The sequence below is a fragment of the Loxodonta africana genome, chromosome 5 (genome assembly GCF_030014295.1).
Source record: "Loxodonta africana isolate mLoxAfr1 chromosome 5, mLoxAfr1.hap2, whole genome shotgun sequence".
In the NCBI taxonomy this organism is placed as follows: domain Eukaryota; kingdom Metazoa; phylum Chordata; class Mammalia; order Proboscidea; family Elephantidae; genus Loxodonta; species Loxodonta africana.
The window spans coordinates 158,660,824-158,678,353 of NC_087346.1; the positions used below are offsets into that span (position 1 = coordinate 158,660,824).

General features: G+C 49.1%; 1 protein-coding gene across 4 annotated transcripts in view; it reads left to right on the forward strand.

The window, feature by feature from the left end:
- The window catches only part of GRK4 (G protein-coupled receptor kinase 4), a 108,948-nt gene extending 92,051 nt beyond the window's left edge, over positions 1-16,897 (forward strand). For 2 of the 4 annotated variants that reach the window (XM_064286165.1, XM_064286168.1), the window contains 6 exons: positions 3,673-3,762; positions 4,969-5,177; positions 10,156-10,293; positions 12,365-12,502; positions 13,230-13,367; positions 16,751-16,897. In XM_064286165.1, the coding sequence (XP_064142235.1) occupies positions 3,673-3,762; positions 4,969-5,177; positions 10,156-10,293; positions 12,365-12,502; positions 13,230-13,367; positions 16,751-16,804 (767 nt within the window). In that variant the 3' untranslated portion in view covers positions 16,805-16,897. Of the gene's footprint in view, positions 1-3,672; positions 3,763-4,968; positions 5,178-10,155; positions 10,294-12,286; positions 12,503-13,229; positions 13,368-16,750 lie in introns of all 4 variants that reach the window. The other 2 variants (XM_064286167.1, XM_064286166.1) reach the window with 2 other exon arrangements.
- The last annotated feature ends 633 nt before the right edge of the window (positions 16,898-17,530 follow it).

A 17,530-nucleotide genomic window follows, 5' to 3' on the forward strand; every position in this document is an offset into this window, starting at 1 on the left:
TGAAAGGGGTGGTAAATAGTGAGTTTTTGTAAAAACCATTACTACTTTATTACTGAAATTATTTTAAAGCCAAGTCTATAAACATCACTTCATTTCATCCATGAAGTATCTGTCTCTCTGAAAGATAACAACACTATTTTCTTTTAAACGTAAAAAAAAAAAAAAAAAACCCGTTGCCGTCAGGTCGATTCTGACTCATAGCAACCCCATAGGACAGAGTAGAACTGCCCCATACAGTTTCCAAGGAGTGCCTGGTGGATTCGAACTGCCAACCTTTTGGTTAGCAGCTGTAGCTTTTAACCACTATGCCACCAGGGTTTCCTTTTAAACATAAAGCAATGCTATAATTGCTTCCAAAAATACTTAACTTTTTAAAATTTAACGTAGCCTCGTATCCCATCAGCTTTAAACTTTCCCCAATTATTTCATAAATGTTTTTACAGTTGTGCGTTGAATCAGGATTCAAAGAAGTCCACGTTACGTTTGGTTGGCATCTTGTTGAGTCTTTTTACCATAGAGGTTCCTTCTCTCCTCTTTTTGTCATTCGTTTGTGTGTGAAGCCAGCTTGTTTGTCCTGCGGAAGGTCCCGTATTCTGGACTTCCCTGGATTTAATGAGTTTTCTGTCCCCTGCTCTCCTGAGAGCCAGTAGGTAGATCTGGAGGCTAGACAGATCCAGGCTTGGTAAGCTCCCTTCCTGTGTACTTCCTGTGAGGTTACATCAGGAGGCGCGTGGTGGCTGAGGGCCTCTGTTTTGATGGTGTTCAGGTTGATCTGTGGCTTCAGACGTTCTTAGCTTTGTCCATCCAGCATTCCACTCTCATCGGTCTCTCGCATAATGGTCAGTTGTGTTGTTGGACATCATAAAGTGAGGATGTTCTCATTCCTTCCCTCTTTCCTCACTCATTTGTTGTTGTCTCCTCAACTATTCACTCGGGAAACTCAGGTGAAATGATTGCAGGCTTTCCTTTAGTTCCACCTTTCAGAGTATTGTGTTGATTATTATCCTCCAGAGATGACCAAAAAGATGCTACCTGTGTTTTATTGACTATGCAAAGGTATTCAACCCTGTGAATCATAACAGATTATGGATAACACCACGAAGAATGGGAATGCCACAACACATAATTGTGCTCATGAGGAACCTATACATAGATCAAGAGGCAGGTGTTCGAACAGAACAAGGAGATACTGCGTGGTTTAAAGACGAAGACCGTCAATGAGATGACATCTACTGTGTGCTTGGAAACCCTGGTGGCATAGTGGTTAAGAGGTATGGCTGCTAACCAAGAGGTTGGCAGTTCGAATCCACCAGGTGCTCCTTGGAAACTGTATGGGGCAGTTCTACTCTGTCCTATAGGGTCACTATGAGTCAGAATTGACTCGATGGCAATGGGTTTGGTTTTTGAGTGTGCTGGGAGGCCCTGGATGGCACAAATAGCTAAGTGCCTGAACTACTAACCAAAAGGTTGGTGGTTCAAACCCACCTAGAGGTACTTTGGAGGAAAGGCCTGGAAATCTGCTTCTGAAAGGTACCAGCCATGAAAACCCTGTGGAGCAGTTCTACTGTGTGCATATGGGGTTGGCCATGAGTTGGAATCGACTGGATGGCAACTGGTTACATATCAGGCATTTTAGTAGAATCTTGGGTATACAGTGGTGAAGAAGTTGAACAGGGTGTCTGCCCTCAAGGCTGGTTGATCTTACTATGCTCTCAAAAGGATGTTTCATATAATTCGTTATTCTCATAAGTAAGGAATTCAACAAATATTTAAATCCTGTTGTGTACGTAAGGTATTACACATAACGTATATCTTTTAGTAGAATACCATATGTGTATAATTCAATTCTGTTCTTTCCCTGAACTCTGTTGGCATTTGTTGTGTCATCTGCATAACGTAGGCTGTTAATGAGTCTCCCACCAATCCTGATGCCCCGTTCTTCATATATTCCAGCTTCTCAGATTATTTGCTCAGCGTGCAGTTCGAATAGGTACGGTGAAAGGATACAACCCTGACACACACCTTTTTTTATTTTAAACTGCACAGTATCCCCGTGTTCTATGTGAGTAACTGTCTCTTGGGCAAAGTACAGATTGCTCATGAGCACAGCTAAGGGTTCTGGAATTCCCATTCTACGCAATGTTATCTATAATTTGTCATGATCCACACAGTCGAATGCCTTTGCATAGTCACTGTTGTTGTTAGGTGCCGTTGAGTCAGTTCCAACTCATAGTGACCCTGTGTACCATAAAATGAAACACTGCCTGGTCCTGCGCCATGCTCACAATTGTTGTTATGCTTGAGCCCATTGTTGCAGCCACTGTGTCAATCCATCTCACTGAGGGTCTTCCTGTACTTTACCAAGCATGGTGTCCTTATCCAGGGACTGATCCTTCCTGACAGTGTGTCCAGAGTATGTAAGATGCAGTCTTGCCATCCTTGCTTCTAAGGAACATTCTGGTTGTACTTATTCCAAGACAGATTTGTTCGTCCTTTTGGCAGTCCGTGGTATAATCAGTATTCTTCTCCAACACTGTAATTCAAAGGCGTCAACTCTTTGGTCTTCCTTATTCATTGCCCAGCTTTCACATGCATATGATGCGATTGAAAGTAGCATGGCTTGGATCAGGTGCACCTTAGTCTTCAGGGTGACATCTTTGCTCTTCAACACTTTGAAGAGGTCCTTTGTGGCAGATTTGCCCAATGTAATGTGTCTTTTGATTTCTTGACTGTTGCTTCCGTGGGTGTTGATTGTGGATCCAAGTAAAATGAAATCCTTGACAATTTCAATCTTTTCTCCATTTATCATGATGTTGCTTATTGGTCCAGGTGTGAGGATTTTTGTTTTCTTCATGTTGAGGTGTAATCCATACTGAAGACTGTGGTCTTTGATGTTCATCAGTAAGTGCTTCAAGTCCTCTTCACTTTCAGCAAGCAAGGTTGTGTCATCTGCATAATGCAGGTGGTTAATGAGTCTTCCTCCAATCCTGATGGCCCATCCTTCTTATAGTCCAGCTTCTCAGATTACCTGCTCAGCATACAGATTGAATAGGTGTGGTGAAAAGATTCAGCCGTGATGCACACCTTTCCTGACTTTAAACCATGCAGTACCCCCTTGTTCGCTCCGAACAACTGCCTCTTGATCTATGTACAGGTTCCTCATGAGCACAATTAAGTGTTCTGGAATTCCCAGTCTTCGCTGTGTTAACCATAGTTTGTTTTGATCGACACAGTCGAATGCCTTTGCGTAGTCATTCAAAAGATCATTCAAAAACAGCTGCAGCAGTATATCGACAGGGAATAGCCAGAAATTCAGGCCAAGGTCAGAAGAGGACGTGGAACCAGGGACATCATTGCTGATGTCAGATGGATCCTGGCTGAAAGCAGAGAACACCAGAAGGAGGTTTGCCTGTGTTTTATTGACTGTGCAAAGGCAGAGTCACTAGCCGGGCATGAGTCTAACTTCCTGCTGTTAGTGAAACCGCGGGCATGTATGGCATTTTGCTAAATGTGGAAAAGTTCGCTGCAATATTCAATTTAAGTGTTTCAGAGTATGAAATGGTATTAATTCCATCCATGGTTTTTAAGACGATTTTCTATCCTGTTACTTATCGTTGTTAAAGTGTCAGTACTTCCCACTCTGATTTGTGTAACGTGTTTGAACACGCACAGGACATATCCGGATTTCCGATCTTGGTTTAGCCGCAGAGATCCCAGAAGGGGAGACGATTCGAGGACGAGTTGGAACAGTCGGTTACATGGGTATGTGAGACATCACGTCAGCCGTCTTCCTACTTTTTGTCTGCCTGAGTACTCAACACACCGAGAAATGAAAACGCATGCGTACCTGCAGTTCTGACACACGACTTTGCTGCTAGACAGCACAGACGGCATTGTGAAGCCTTTGACCAGTTAGTGTTGACACTGCCTTGTCCACCCTCCTGTTTCTACAGAGGGAGGGAAAGGCGGCCCACAGAGGGCTCTGTGTCTCCAGGCCACGCAGCTCATTGCAGGAGAACCAGGACAGCAGGCCCCCTGGCTCTGCATGTTGGCCCCTCAGACTCCCGAGTGCACCCGGGATATTATCATCCCTGGTTATGGCGGAGCATCCATGAAACTGGAGGCACTTACTGGCTTGATTCAGCTCCAGAGTAGTAACCTTCTGGCCCCTGGGCCCAGCTTTCCCTGACGTGGGGATTGGGGCTCTGTAAGAAGTACCAGGCAGTGCCAGGCCGACCCAGGAGCGGCCTCCAGCATTGGGAACTGAGGGCCACTGCAGAGCCCTGCGATAAGGCCCTGTGTCCCACTGTCTCTGCTATCCCCTGCTTTGGGGATTTTTGTCTAACTGGGGAACAGTTGGCCAGGGAACTGGGGAGCCATGTGTTTGGAGGGGACACCCTGTTCAGGAGACAGATCTTACCTGTAGCACCACTTCCCCCATGTTAGCGTACTCTGTGGCAATTAATTTCATCCTCTGAGTGAGCCCCCTGAGGTGCACCACACAGGTTGGGCCACTGTGGCTGAGTGGCGTGAGCTGTTATTGAGTAACAACAGCTCTGTAGAGAGAAATCATGTGTCATAAACCGCTCACTGTACAGTGCACAACTCAGTAGTTTTTAGCGTATTCATAGAGCCGTGCAGCCATCAATTAGCACCATCTAATTGCTGAACGGTCCGTCACTCCAGAAGGAACCCTGTACCCATGAGCTGTCACTCCCATCCCCTGCCCGCCCCCAGCCCTAGGAAACCATGAATCTACCTCTGTTTCTATGGATTCGGCTATTCGGAACATTTCAGATAAATGGAACCCCACGCCATAGGAGGCCATTTGTCATGCTTCTTTTACTTAGTTACTGACACCAAGGGCCATCCATGTTGTCACATTCAATTGCTAATATGTTATTTGGAATTAATTACAAGAGAATTCAAAGCCATAATTTAATTTCATTTCCTGTATTTGTTATGTAGCTCCAGAAGTTATCAATAATGAAAACTATACATTTAGTCCTGACTGGTGGGGACTTGGCTGTCTGATATATGAAATGATTCAGGGACATTCTCCATTCAGAAAATTCAAAGAGAAAGTCAAACGGGAGGAAATTGACCGAAGAGTGAAGAAGGACAACGAGGAGTATTCCGAGAAGTTTTCAGAGGACGCCAAATCCATCTGCAAGATGGTGGGTCCGCTTCCACCGAGGTTTGGAAATTCAACCCTTAACTCACGCTAGTTGTTTTCACTGGCAAGTTAAAGACAGCTGTCAGGCTGCCAGTTTTTAGCCAGGCCTTCAGCAAAGCTCTGTACTAGCTAGTGCAGCAGCTGCAGGAAGAGCGCCAGCTCCATGGGGCTCACCTCACGGCCCGTTACCTCCGGTCAGTAGGAAAACGGCTTAGTTGGTTTTCTGACCCATTAGAGCAGAGCTGAGTGAAACTCCTTGTTTTCTTTCTCAAGAGATGCTCTGGAAAAGGCAGGGTGCCGCCAAGGTTATTCTCTTTTCAGAAAACAGCTGAGCTTTGTTTCATTGGCTCATTTTATAGGAAATTAAACACAAAACAGAATGCTTAATGTATTTTTGAAATAGTAAGATTTTTCTCCCTCCTCACTTTGTTTGATTTTGTTTGTTTTCTCTGCTGCTTTCTCTTTAGCTGACTGCCAGGGATTGTGTTCATAATGTGCTACGGTGGTTAGTTGCCACCCAGTTGGCTGTGACTCACAGTGACCTTCTGTGTAATAGGACAAAATGTTGCCCAGTCCCGTGCCGTCTTCTTGTTGTTGATATGTTTGTGTCTCTTGTTGGGGCTCTTGTGTTAGTCCATCTCACGGAGGGTTTCCTTCGTTTTTGCTGACCTTCTGCTGTATCAAACATGATGTCGTTTTCTAGCGATTGGTCTTTCCTGATAACACGTCCAATGTAAAGGAGGTGAAGTCCCACCATCCTCATTTCTCAGGTGCATTCTGGTTGTATTTCTTCGAAGACTGACTTATTCATTCTTCTGGCAGTCCACGGTATAACTGGTATCCTTCCCCAGCACCACGACTTGAACGCATCAGTTCCATCTTCCTTTTTCATTGTCCAGCCTTCACATGCATATGCGGCGATTGAAAACACCGTGGCCTGGGTAGGCGCACCTTAGTCCTCAAAGTGACCTCTTTGCTTTTCAGAACTTTGAAGAGGTCTTCTGCAGCAGATTTGCAGGATGGACACCTTGAACTGAAGGCCTGTTGTGTGCCAGGCCCTGTGCTGGGAGCTCTGCAGATACGTTCCTTCATTCTGTTAAGAGCCCTATGTACTTGACATTGTTACCTGGGTGTTACAGCGAGGAGTCAGGGGCCCGGGAGTGAGACGCTTGTCCATGATCAGAAGATTAGTAAGGAACGGCCAGGTTTGCCCCCAAATCCATCTGATGGTGGGTGGCACTCTTACTACCCCAGCTGCCCAGACGCCAGGTGAATGAGAGAAGCTCTCTTTATCACTTCATTCTCTTAAACCAATAGTGATTATTTTTTAGCACATTTTTTATTTTCACTCAACAAAGATTTATTGAGCATCTTCTATGTGCTGGGACTGTCCAGGTGCTGGGGGTTCCCTTGATTGAGACCGCCACATCCCCGCCGCCCTCAGGGTGCTCTCATCCTGCTGAGGGTAGGTGGGAGAGACAGTACGTGTAGCAAAGGGGGAAAATTGAGGACGTCAGGTGGGGCACCTGCCCTGGAGGACAGTAAAGCTTCGGAGGGGGGCGGTGTCAGGACTGGGGGTCATGATTCTGAATGGCGGCAGGATCTGCAGGAAGCGAGGTCTGGAGCCTTCTGGGCAGAGCGCCGTGAGGGGCAGCATGCCTGGTGGGCCACTGGCTGTGTGGCCTGAGTGAGGGAAATGGGCAGGGGCTGGATGAGCCGGGAACAGAAGGCAGTGCAGCCGGTCAGAGCGTGATGTCAGGGAGTGTGGGGTCCTCAGCTGCCAGGATGAGAAGGGGCTGTCGGATGGGAGGGAGGAGAGCAGCTAGGAGGCTTCGCGCTGACTCCGGTGGCAGTTCAGGTACGGTGGCAGCAGAGGCACTGGTGAGATGTGGCCAGATCCTGGGTGTCTCTTGAGGCAGAGTCCACAGCGTTGGCTGGTGTGGTGGATGAGGTATGAGGTGCCCCGGGTGCCGCCAAGCCTGAGTTGGGGAGCAAACACTGGAGCGTGAAGGGGAGAACTGCTGAGGTGAAGTCCTGTGTTGGGTGAGAGGATGGCACCCAGAGCGCGAGGGGAGGGTATGGACAAGGAGCAGCCGGGGCCTGCAGGCCAGGTGGTGGGGAGATGTGGACCCTGAGCGGTGGACGCTCCCTGGGGGCTTCTGTGTGCTCGGCCGGCCGGCAGCTGGCAGCCGGGGAGGGCAGGAGCATTGCAGGGAGAGGCAGTAGGAGCGGGGGGCCAAGGGTCCAGGGGAGGAGAGGCTCCCTCAGCAGCACTGGACCCTTGAGGATGGAGGACCTGGATCTCAAGTGAGCCCAGCTGGGCGTGGCGCCTGCAGGAGCCACTTGTACCCATATTGTGGTTTAGTCGGGCATGCGTGATGAAGCAGGAGGGAGGCAAGGGAGTCACATGCCTGCAAAGGAGGGATTAAATCATGGACCCTGGAATCTCGGCTGGATCCCAAGGAGAGTGGGGGTGCTGAATGGTGGTTGCAGATGGAGTGTGACCTGAAATCTGCTGGCTCAGGGCCCCTTGGCTGGAGCTGATGGAGGGGTGCAGTTACTGGTCACCAAGCCTGTATGATGTGAGTGAGGGGGCAGAGGACAAGGACACTGGAGAAAGGGAGGCCACAGACTCAGAGGCTGGGCCTGGGTCAGCTAGGTGGGTCCTGCGGCCACCAGGAATTACAGCTGTCACTACGTGTATCAGTAACTGGGATGAGCTGATGGTGGCCGAAGAATAACTGTTTTGGTTTTTGCCTTTCATTTGTCTCAACAGAAGAAGGAATGCCTGTTACAGGCTTGTCACTGAGCGTGTGGCATCGGCTTGGCTGTTCTTCCAGCTTCTGCTTTGGGTTGACAGTTGTTAGTCAGCTGCTCACATTAAATGATGGCTGGCAAGGCTACCCTTTATGTTCGGTTTGATAAATATTTACTGAGTGCTTGCTATACACTAGACTGGTCGGCTACAGGAACGTAAAGATAGAAATTAGGAACGGACGCTGGCCCTAAGGAGCCCGCAGCTGGATGGGAGGCCTGTGGCAGGCATGAAAGGAACTACAGTGAAGAGGCAGAACGTGGCAGGTGCCGCACACAAGACAGAAACAGATCAGAGGGGTTTTCAGGGCGAAGAAATCCCGGTCTGTTGTGGGTGCTGGGCAAGAAGGTAGTGTTTGAATGAGGGGCCTTGTGTTGCTGTGATCGGAGCACTGGCCTTGAAGTCAAGGCCAGGCTGTCTCAGCTCCCCGTTTCGAGCTTCTCTGACCTCAGGTTTCCCACTTATAAAATGGGGGTGATAGTAAGTCCTTCCTTGCAGTGTCGTTGGGAGGATACAGTGAGATCACACACACACAGTAACACAGTAAGTCCTCAGTAATTGTTAAGAGGGAAATGATGAACTCTTGAAGAATAGGCTAAATTCCAACAAACGGGGATTGGAGGGTGGCATTTCAAGAGCCAACATTGTCTTAACAATAGAGACCAGTGTGGAGCGGCTGCAGGCGGGGATGGGGTTCAGCTGAGGTGCTGAAAGTGAGGGAAGTCATTCTCTGTGCCTGGCTCACCTGCCTGGGCATGGGCCTGGGCCTGGTCCTGCGGTGCACCTGGTCCCGGTACTCTGTGCACATCCACTGATGGGAGGCTTGCAGCTTGATGTGAGGCTGGAGAGCTAGCGCCAGGGAGCTGGACCCAGGGTGGGGCCAGGAAGCTGGGACTTAGTAAGACCTGGCTAGGCAGAGGGCAAAGTGTGGGTATAGGCCCAGGGGTGACGTAGCGTGGCGGATTTAAGGATGCAGAAGAAGGGGGTCTGTGCCTCAGGAGCTCAGGCAGTGAGGGCTGGGGGTGGGGAGTGGGGGCAGGGAGTGTGTGGCTGAGCTGGGACCAGGAGGTGTCAGGGACTTTGACTTATATTCAAAAAGGGAATGGGTGCTGACCTTAGTCAGGGGCCAGACGGTAACTCTTTTAGGCCTGGCATGTCTCTATTTCAACAATGCAAAAGCAGCCATAGGCACCAGGCGAGTCAACAAGCGTGGTGTGTTCCAATAAAACTTTATTAACAAAAACAGGCATCTGGCGAGATAATCCTTTGGACAGTTTCCCAACCACTGGTCTTGACTGAATTTTAGAAGTCCAGATCTTTAATTAAAGGAGTCCTGGTGGCACAGTGGCTAAAGCACTGGGCTGGTAACCGAAAGGTCGGTGGTTCAAACCACCAGCCAGCCACTCCCCAGGAGAAAGATGTGGCAGTCTGCTTCCATAAAAATTTACAGCCTTGGAAACCCTGTGGGGCAGTTCTGCTCTGTCCTACAGGGTTGCTATGAGTTGGAATGGACTTGATAGCAGTGGATTTGGGTTTTTAGTTCGGCTCCTCAATGTGTTGCCTTTGAGCACAGCCAAACCTTTTCAACTGATCGTAATTGTGTGGAAGGGCCTACTTGAACTGGCGATAGCTGTATTAGTATGTAAGGAATAATTTTTTTTAAAAATTGTGAAAATATACACACCAAAACATTTGCCAACACAACTTACAAAGAATACTTTTGAAAGATACCCCCTCTATTTAAGAGCAGTTTCTAGAAGCAGATTTGCTGGATGTTTGCTTCGTCTGAGTTCCTTAGTGACCTGTTTAATGAATAGATTAAAACAGCTTCTAATTACAGACACAACCGCATTACAGTGGGAACCCCAGCGTGCTCAGCAGCTTCTACTTCCTTAAACAAGTTCCCCCAATTTTTGCGTGATTAAAATTTTCCCTTAAGGATTTACTTAGCAAACGCTTTATTTGTTGAAAACTCAAAGGCAGAACTTTAGCCCAGCTCCTATCACGTATTGCCAATGAGTGAAATCTGAATTAATGGGCTTTGCTGAAAATTGAGTGCCTTTATTTGTTTAGATGGAGGTGCCCTCCGCTGCCTCTCATTCTTCAGGTGATTATGGAGGAGACGTTCTGAGTGTGTGCTTTTCTCCATCTGTCTCTTCCACAGTTACTCACCAAGAACCCAGAGCAGCGGTTGGGCTGCAAGGGGGGCGGAGCGGCTGAAGTCAAACAGCATCCCGTGTTCAAGGACATCAACTTCAAGAGGCTGGAAGCAAATATGCTGGATCCCCCTTTCTGTCCTGATGTAAGTCGGCTGCCAGATGCCCAGCAGGGTGTCCAAGAACACTGACCCACCTGATGAGTCCATTGTTTAGAGCAGGTCTCGACTCACCTGGTACAGCCAGCTGTGGCTACAGCCAGGTGTGGCTACAGCCAGGTGTGGTTTCTGCCCTCTACTGCCCCATACCTGATTCTTCCTCACCCAGCTGCCCCTGTCCCTCCACCACTCAGCAGACCCATCACTGGCCTTCCACGGAGAGCTCCCAACACTGGGGCTGCTTGTGTCTGTGGCCTTGGCTGCACTGCTGCTGGACTGGTGGCCGAGCTGTGTGGTGGACAGGTGGCTGAGCCGTGTCACCACCCTCCTCAGAAGCTCCAGCACCACCTCTCACCCTCCCTGCCTTACCCGTGTCTTCCTCTCTGACCTCCTTGCCAGTGTCAACTCTTGGCCCTTGTATCCCAGCCACACTGGGGTGGGGGTTCCCAGAACAGACCATATGCATTCACGTCCTTATCCAGCGGCCCTGCTGCCGCTGCTGTCTCAGATGCACTGCCCCTTCTTTCATGAGATTAGGGGCTGTGGCTGGCTTCACCACGAGCCCAGGAGCAGCCACTAGACGTCTCTGAGATGGAACCCCCCATCCAGTGGGGGTGCCAACTCTGCTTCCTTTGAGAGCTTGCTATTGGGGTCAAACGAGGCCATGTATCTAAGTGCCCAGCCCAGCACCTGGTGCTGTGGAAATGCTGGTAGACAGTAATTTGTGCTGAATGAAGAATAGATGGATGAAAGCAGCTTGGACTCTGGCAGTTAGCTACAGAGGTGTTCTAGAAAGGCAAAGATCAGAGAGGAACTTCGGCTTGATGGAATTAAAATTCACAATTAAAAGAGCTTCAGCTTTTAAAACTTTTCTGTGTACTTTGCAGTCATAGTATATGTCAGAAGAGTAACTGCTTCCTTTCAGTTCATTTATTCATTCAGTCATTGCATACTCACTGAGTGCTACCTGCCAGGCTCGGTTCTAGGCCTTAGGGCCATAGCGGAGAACAGGCAAGCGAGGGCTCTGCTCCCCTGGAGCTCTTCGTCATCTGCAGAGAGGGGCAGTAAAACAAACAGCCGGACAGACAAGATGAGGACAGAGTGACAGTTGGGACGTACACCAGGCAGAGGCTCGGAAGGCTTCTGTGTGGTCTGCGTAATTTGATACACTGTGGAGGGTCTAACGATAACTCATCAGTAGTTCGTTGGAGGGGTGAGGGCTGTGCCGGCATGTGGGGCAGCCTGGGGCTCCAGGCAGCCCGGGTGTCTGAGCCTTGGGCCTGGGCCGCAGTCAAGGATGGGGGTGGAGACTGCAGACCACTTCCATTTCCCTCCTTCCCTGTGCGGGGCAGGCTCCTGTCAATGGTGAGTGCATGGTCCAATGATGGTGGTTTCTTACAACTAAGATGTTCAGACCAATGACCTGCAGGACCTTGTGGCTTCGATGACACCACTCACTGTCATGGTATCCTGGTCCTGGCCTGGTGGGGGTATGTGTTCTCAGAACACCCAGGGCCTCCTGCGGTGGCCTAGCCAGCGCCACGCTGCAGCATCCTAGGCACTGTACCCCTCAGTCCAGAAGTGCAGCAGCTGTGCTGGCGGGAGGCAGCCTCACCCCTGTGCACCCTGCCTGCCTGCTAGTGAGAACTGTAGGGCCAGGCTACTGTCCCTGAGCCCCTGCACCCACCACCCAAGGCCATCAGATGAGCAGTGGTAAGAGGTGTGGCCAGCCGGCCCTCCGCTCCTCACCCAGACTGTCACAGGGTGTGCATGAAGATGCCACTGAGGCTGGAGATTGCAGAGCCATCTGAGAGGGTCCCACAGGAAACGGGCTCTTGTCCTCCCAGTGCTCTGTCCCTGACCCACCCTCCTTCACCCCCTGCCTCTATCTGTAATTCAGAAGAAAAGGTGGCCCTCAGGAGTACGTGTGTGAGAGAGCAAGGGTGAACTGGGCAGACAGGGCGTCCATGTCCGTTCTCAGTGCCTGCCACTCTCTCAAACTGAGGAAACGAAGCCTGACCCTGGCCATCTCATGGTGGGTGACTCTCTTTGTGCCCAGCCACATGCCGTGTACTGCAAGGACGTCTTGGATATCGGGCGATTCTCCATCGTGAAGGGAGTCTACCTGGACACCAGAGATGAGGAGTTCTACGCCACCTTTGTCACGGGCTGTGTCTCCATCCCCTGGCAGAATGAGGTACTGCCTCTGCAGCACCCCAGGTTTATGCTAGTGACGACCCCAAAAGAAAAATTACGTGCATATCTGTAGGTGTCTTCTACAGTGTCCTTTTTAAAATGTCTTTTTAGCTGTTTTACGTATATATGTTTATCAAAGTATACGTATATCTATTTTAACCCATTCCCATTAATTTTGACTCATAGCAACCCTATAGGACAGAATAGAACTGCCCCATAGAGTTTCTGAAGGAGTGCCTGGTAGATTCAAACTGTGAACCCTTTGGGTTAGCAGCCGAGCTCTTAACCAGACTCCAGGACTCCGTATCTATTTTGGGAGGAAGAATTATGAAAAATGTCTGGCCACAGGTCTGGATCATACATAGGCCAGCCCCAAGCATGGATGCTGCCTCTGGTCCGATTTACAGGGAATGGACAGAGGTGCCACCTTAGGTCTGATTGCGCTGGCTTACCACCCCAAGCCCCACTCCGTAGGCAGGGATGGCTGGGCAGCCACGGCCTCAGTAGTTAATTGCTTCGGGGGTGCACCCAGTTAGAGGAGGAGGCCACATTAGTTATCCCAAGAAGAAGTCCGGAAGCAAGGAACGTGGGAATCTCGGATGGGGACCCGGCGTGGGTCCAGTGCCTTTGGTGAGACTAGGGTTGAGCAAGGATACAGGCAGGGGTCATGGGGTCGCTGGCTCACGCGTCTCACCACGCCTCCCTTTTCTGCCCTTCTGTCTGTGCAGATCATCGAATCCAACTGTTTCAAGGACCTCAATGACAGTGGAACTGAGGAAGACTTTGCAGATGATCTAGAAGAGACATCATGTCCCCCCATTCAAAAACCAAAGAGGGGCTTCTTGTACTGGCTCCTCAAGAGACTGGTAAACAGCGTCTTGTGATGTTTGTTTGTTTGTTTTTGTTCTTGAGAACAAATGCAGCAGAATATACACCAGCTCAGTTTCTACATGTGCCGTTTTGTGACACTGGTCACGTTCTCCAAGGTGGGCAGCCGTTCTCGCCCTCCTTTTCTGAGTTGTTCCTCCCCGTTAATACAAATTCACTGCTCCCTAAGGTTCCTCTCTAATCTTTCCAGTTGCTGTTGTCACTTTTGATCCCATATAAGAAAAAAAAAAACCCCATTGCCATTGAGTCAGTTCTGACTCAGTGACCTTATAAGTCCCTATGATTATGATCCCATAGAGATAGTTCTTAAAAGAGCATAATGCTCAAGGCAGACTTTTTTTTTTTTTTTAACTATTTAGCTAAACTGTTGTTCCTTTTTAAGATGACTTCAAGGGATATTTTTGGTTTAAGGCTTAAAGATTATCTCACGGCATAGTCTGGGGAGTACATCCAAACTTCATGGTTCTACAAAGTCTGGAGCCCATGAGAATTTGAAATTCTGTTCCACATTTCCCCCCTTTTGATCAGTATTCTTCTATAGAATCTTTGATCAAGGTGTTCAGTAAGGGTAGCCAGGCACCATCCAGTTCTTCTGGTCTCATGGCGAAGGAGGCAGTTGTTCGTGGACGGAATTAGCCACACATTCCATATCCTCCTCTTATTCCTAGACTCTCCTTCTTCCTTTGTTGCTCCAGGTGAATAGAAACTAATTGTTGTGCCTTGGATGGCTCGCGAGCTTTTAAGACCCCAGGCACTATACAACAAACTAGAAGGTAGAACAGAGGCACTGAACATGTTACTAAGCCAGTTAACTGGGATGTCCCATAAAACCAAGACCCTAAACCTACAAACCAAGAAACCAAATCCCGTGAGGTGTTTGGTTATACATAAGTGGCCTCCGCAGCTACTCTTTTTTGTCATTGTTGTAAATATATCTGTCACGCAACTTTTGCCAATTTAACTTTTTATAGGGGTACAACTTATTGTGATTTAAAAAAAATTTTTATATACTTTTTTTATTGTGGTTTAAGCAAAAGTTTACAGTTCAAGTTAGTTTCTAATACAAAAATTTATAAACATGTCATTATGTGACCCTAGTTGCTCTCCCAGTAACATGACGGCATACTCTTTCCACCCCGTATTTCACGTGTCCATTCAACCAGCTCCTGTCCCTTTCTGCCTTCTCATCTTGCCTCCAGATGGGAGCTGCCCATTCAGTTTCATGCGTCTACTTGAGCTAAGAAGCACTCTCTTCAAGAGTATCATCTTACGTCTTATAGTCCAGTCTGATCTTCGTCTGAGAGTTGGCTTCAGGAATGGTTTTAGTTTTGGGCTAACAAAGAGCCCAGGGACCATGTCTTCTGGGGTTCCTCCGGTCTCAGCCAGACCATTAAGTCTGGTCTTTTTACTAGAATTTGAGCTCCGCACCCCAGTTTTCTCCCGCTCCATCAGGGAACCTCTGTTGTGTTCCCTGTCAAGGCAGTCATTGGTGGTAGCTGGGCACCATCTAGTTCTTCTGGTCTTGGGCTGATGGAGAGTCTGGTTTATGTGGCTCTTGCTGTCTTTGGGCTTGTGTTTTCCTTGTGTCTTTGGTGTTCTTCATTCTCCTTTGCTCCAGGTGGGTTGGGACCAATTGATGCATCTTAGATGGCTGCTCGCTAGCTTTTAAGACCCCAGATGCCACTCACCAAAATGGGATGCAGAACATTTTCTTAATAAACTTTGATTGTGATTTTTTTAAATGTAATGTGCTAATAGGAAAAAAAAATTGCAAAAGGTAAAAACACAGTTGAAGAGCCATATGGTGCTATTTAGAGCCAACCAGGAATGGCCTCACAGTGGTGTCTGTTGTTGGCACGAAGACTCTGTTCTACTCCAAGAAGTATGGCTCACCAACACTGGAAATAGAGCCCTGTGTCAGTGACAAAGCATTTTAGCTAAGACCGGAAATCAGAATCCTAGAGGACAGTAGAAAACAATGCATGTTATTTAAATCTCTTGGGTATACATTGTGGTTCTCGTAGTTGTCATCTCATTAGCTTCCTTCACAAGGAAAGTTGACACACTTTTGAAAATGGGAGGAGAGTTTTGAGGGGCTTTCTTTAGTAGTATTACATTTAGAAACTATTTTTTCCAAGTGAACTTTGTCTCCTTGGACTATTGGATCGTCCTGCCTTCCCTCTCTGCCCTTGAGAAATCGACGCTGAGGTCATCCGCTAATATTTGGATCCATCTTTTTTCGGTATAAAAAGCAAGCCTGAGACAGTGAAAACCTCCCAAAGCAGCATTCACCATAATCACCCGAGAACTGGGGCTGTGTGAGCTGACTCGTCACCCTCACGCGTGCCTGCCTCTCAGTACTGTGCTGGCTCGAGGGCTGTCCTCACATGGCCACGTCCCCATGTCCACGCTGTCAGGTGGAGCCCTTCTGGGGAATCCACAGTTCGCGTCTTCTCAGTGCTCACTGTGTCGGCTCGGGGACTCTTCTCACATGGCCATGTCCCCGTGTCCACACTATCAGGTGGAGCTCTTCTGGAGAATCCACAGTTCAATTCCTCTCAGTGCTCACTGTACTGGCTTGGGGACTCTTCTCACATGGCCATGTACCCGTGTCCACACTATCAGGTGGAGCTCTTCTGGGGAATCCACAGTTCACTTCCTCTCAGTGCTCACTGTGCTGGCTCAAGGGCTGCCCTCACCTGGTCATGTCCCCACGTCTACGCTGTCAGGTGGAGCCCTTCTGAAGAATCCACGGTTCATGTCCTCCAGTGCTCACTGTGCTGGCTCGAGGGCTGTCCTCATGCGGCCATGTTCCCGTGTCCACACTGTCGGGTGGAGCCCTTCTGGGGAATCCACAGTTTACGTCCTCTCAGTGCTCAGTGTGTCAGCTTGGGGACTCTCCTCACACGGCCATGTCCCCATGTCCTTGCTGTCAGGTGGAGCCCCTCCGGAGACTCCACAGTAGATAGACACCAGCTGCACATAGTGAAGCGGTGCCTCCTGCGTGAGCTCTGTGGCTGGCACGCCTGTACGTGCCCAACTACAGACTGTGCAGGCCTGAGTCAGCACGCGGCACTAGACATGAGAGGCGCGACGGTGCTGAGGCATTCTGTATGTATGTAAGTTCAGTATCCTTCATGCCTTAAATAAGAACGTGTTTAAGGTTTTTACTTAAAATTAGCATCCCCCAAATGTTTTGTCACTCACTGTTTGTACACACAAAAAAAGAAAAAAATATATATACACACAAAAAAAGAAAAAAAAGAATTTTTCTTTTTCTTTTTTTGTGTGTATACTTCAAGGAGTTGGTCTGGCTTGCATCAACAATGTAATGTGGCCTCCATTCTGCTGTGTGTTGCAGGGCTGTCTCAGCTCCATACCCAGCGAGAAGAAAGAGGAGCTGAGGAGACGCTGAGCTGTTCACCGTGCGGACCTTGCAAGGCCACACCTCTGTGCCAAGCAGGGGCACATGCTCTGAGTCGTAATAAATGCCTACAGCATACTTAGAGCCTGCCTTGTGAGTTTACAGATTTCCCTCCACTGATACCGGAGCTGTCTCTCCACTGGAGCTGTATTGCAAAAAAGCCACCTGAGTCCCACCATGCCACCCCGAGGAATCCCAGGCATGGACCCTGCGCTGGGCTCTACCTCCAGGTGAGCCCACAGAGAGGGAAGTGGGCTTGGCCTACAGCATTCCCCAAGGGACGTTTGGAAGGAATGACCAGGCCAGCATCAGCCCAGCAGTGGTTGGAGCAGGCGGTACTGCCCTCACGACCAGTGGCTTCAAAGTCTTTGCTCACTTCCTTTCACGCTGTGTCCCTGAGACAGGCATCAGGTCGGCCTTGCCTCCCTCACCGTGATTTCTACCTTCCTGAGGTCCGTGTCCTTGTGGACACTCACACACACGTACCTATGCTCTGAAAGAGGTGACTCTCTGTGACCCTGGATCTCATCCCAAACCCCCAGAAGCCATGTAGGATAACAGAGCGAGCACACAAAATAACCCGCAGCCCTGCTTACCTTGTAACAAGGAGACGGGGAATACTGGAAACTTCAGCTTACTGTAGGCCAGCGCTGGAGCAGAGGGTGTGGGGGGCTCACAGTGGGCAGCTTACTGTAGGCCAGCCTGGAGCAGAGGGTG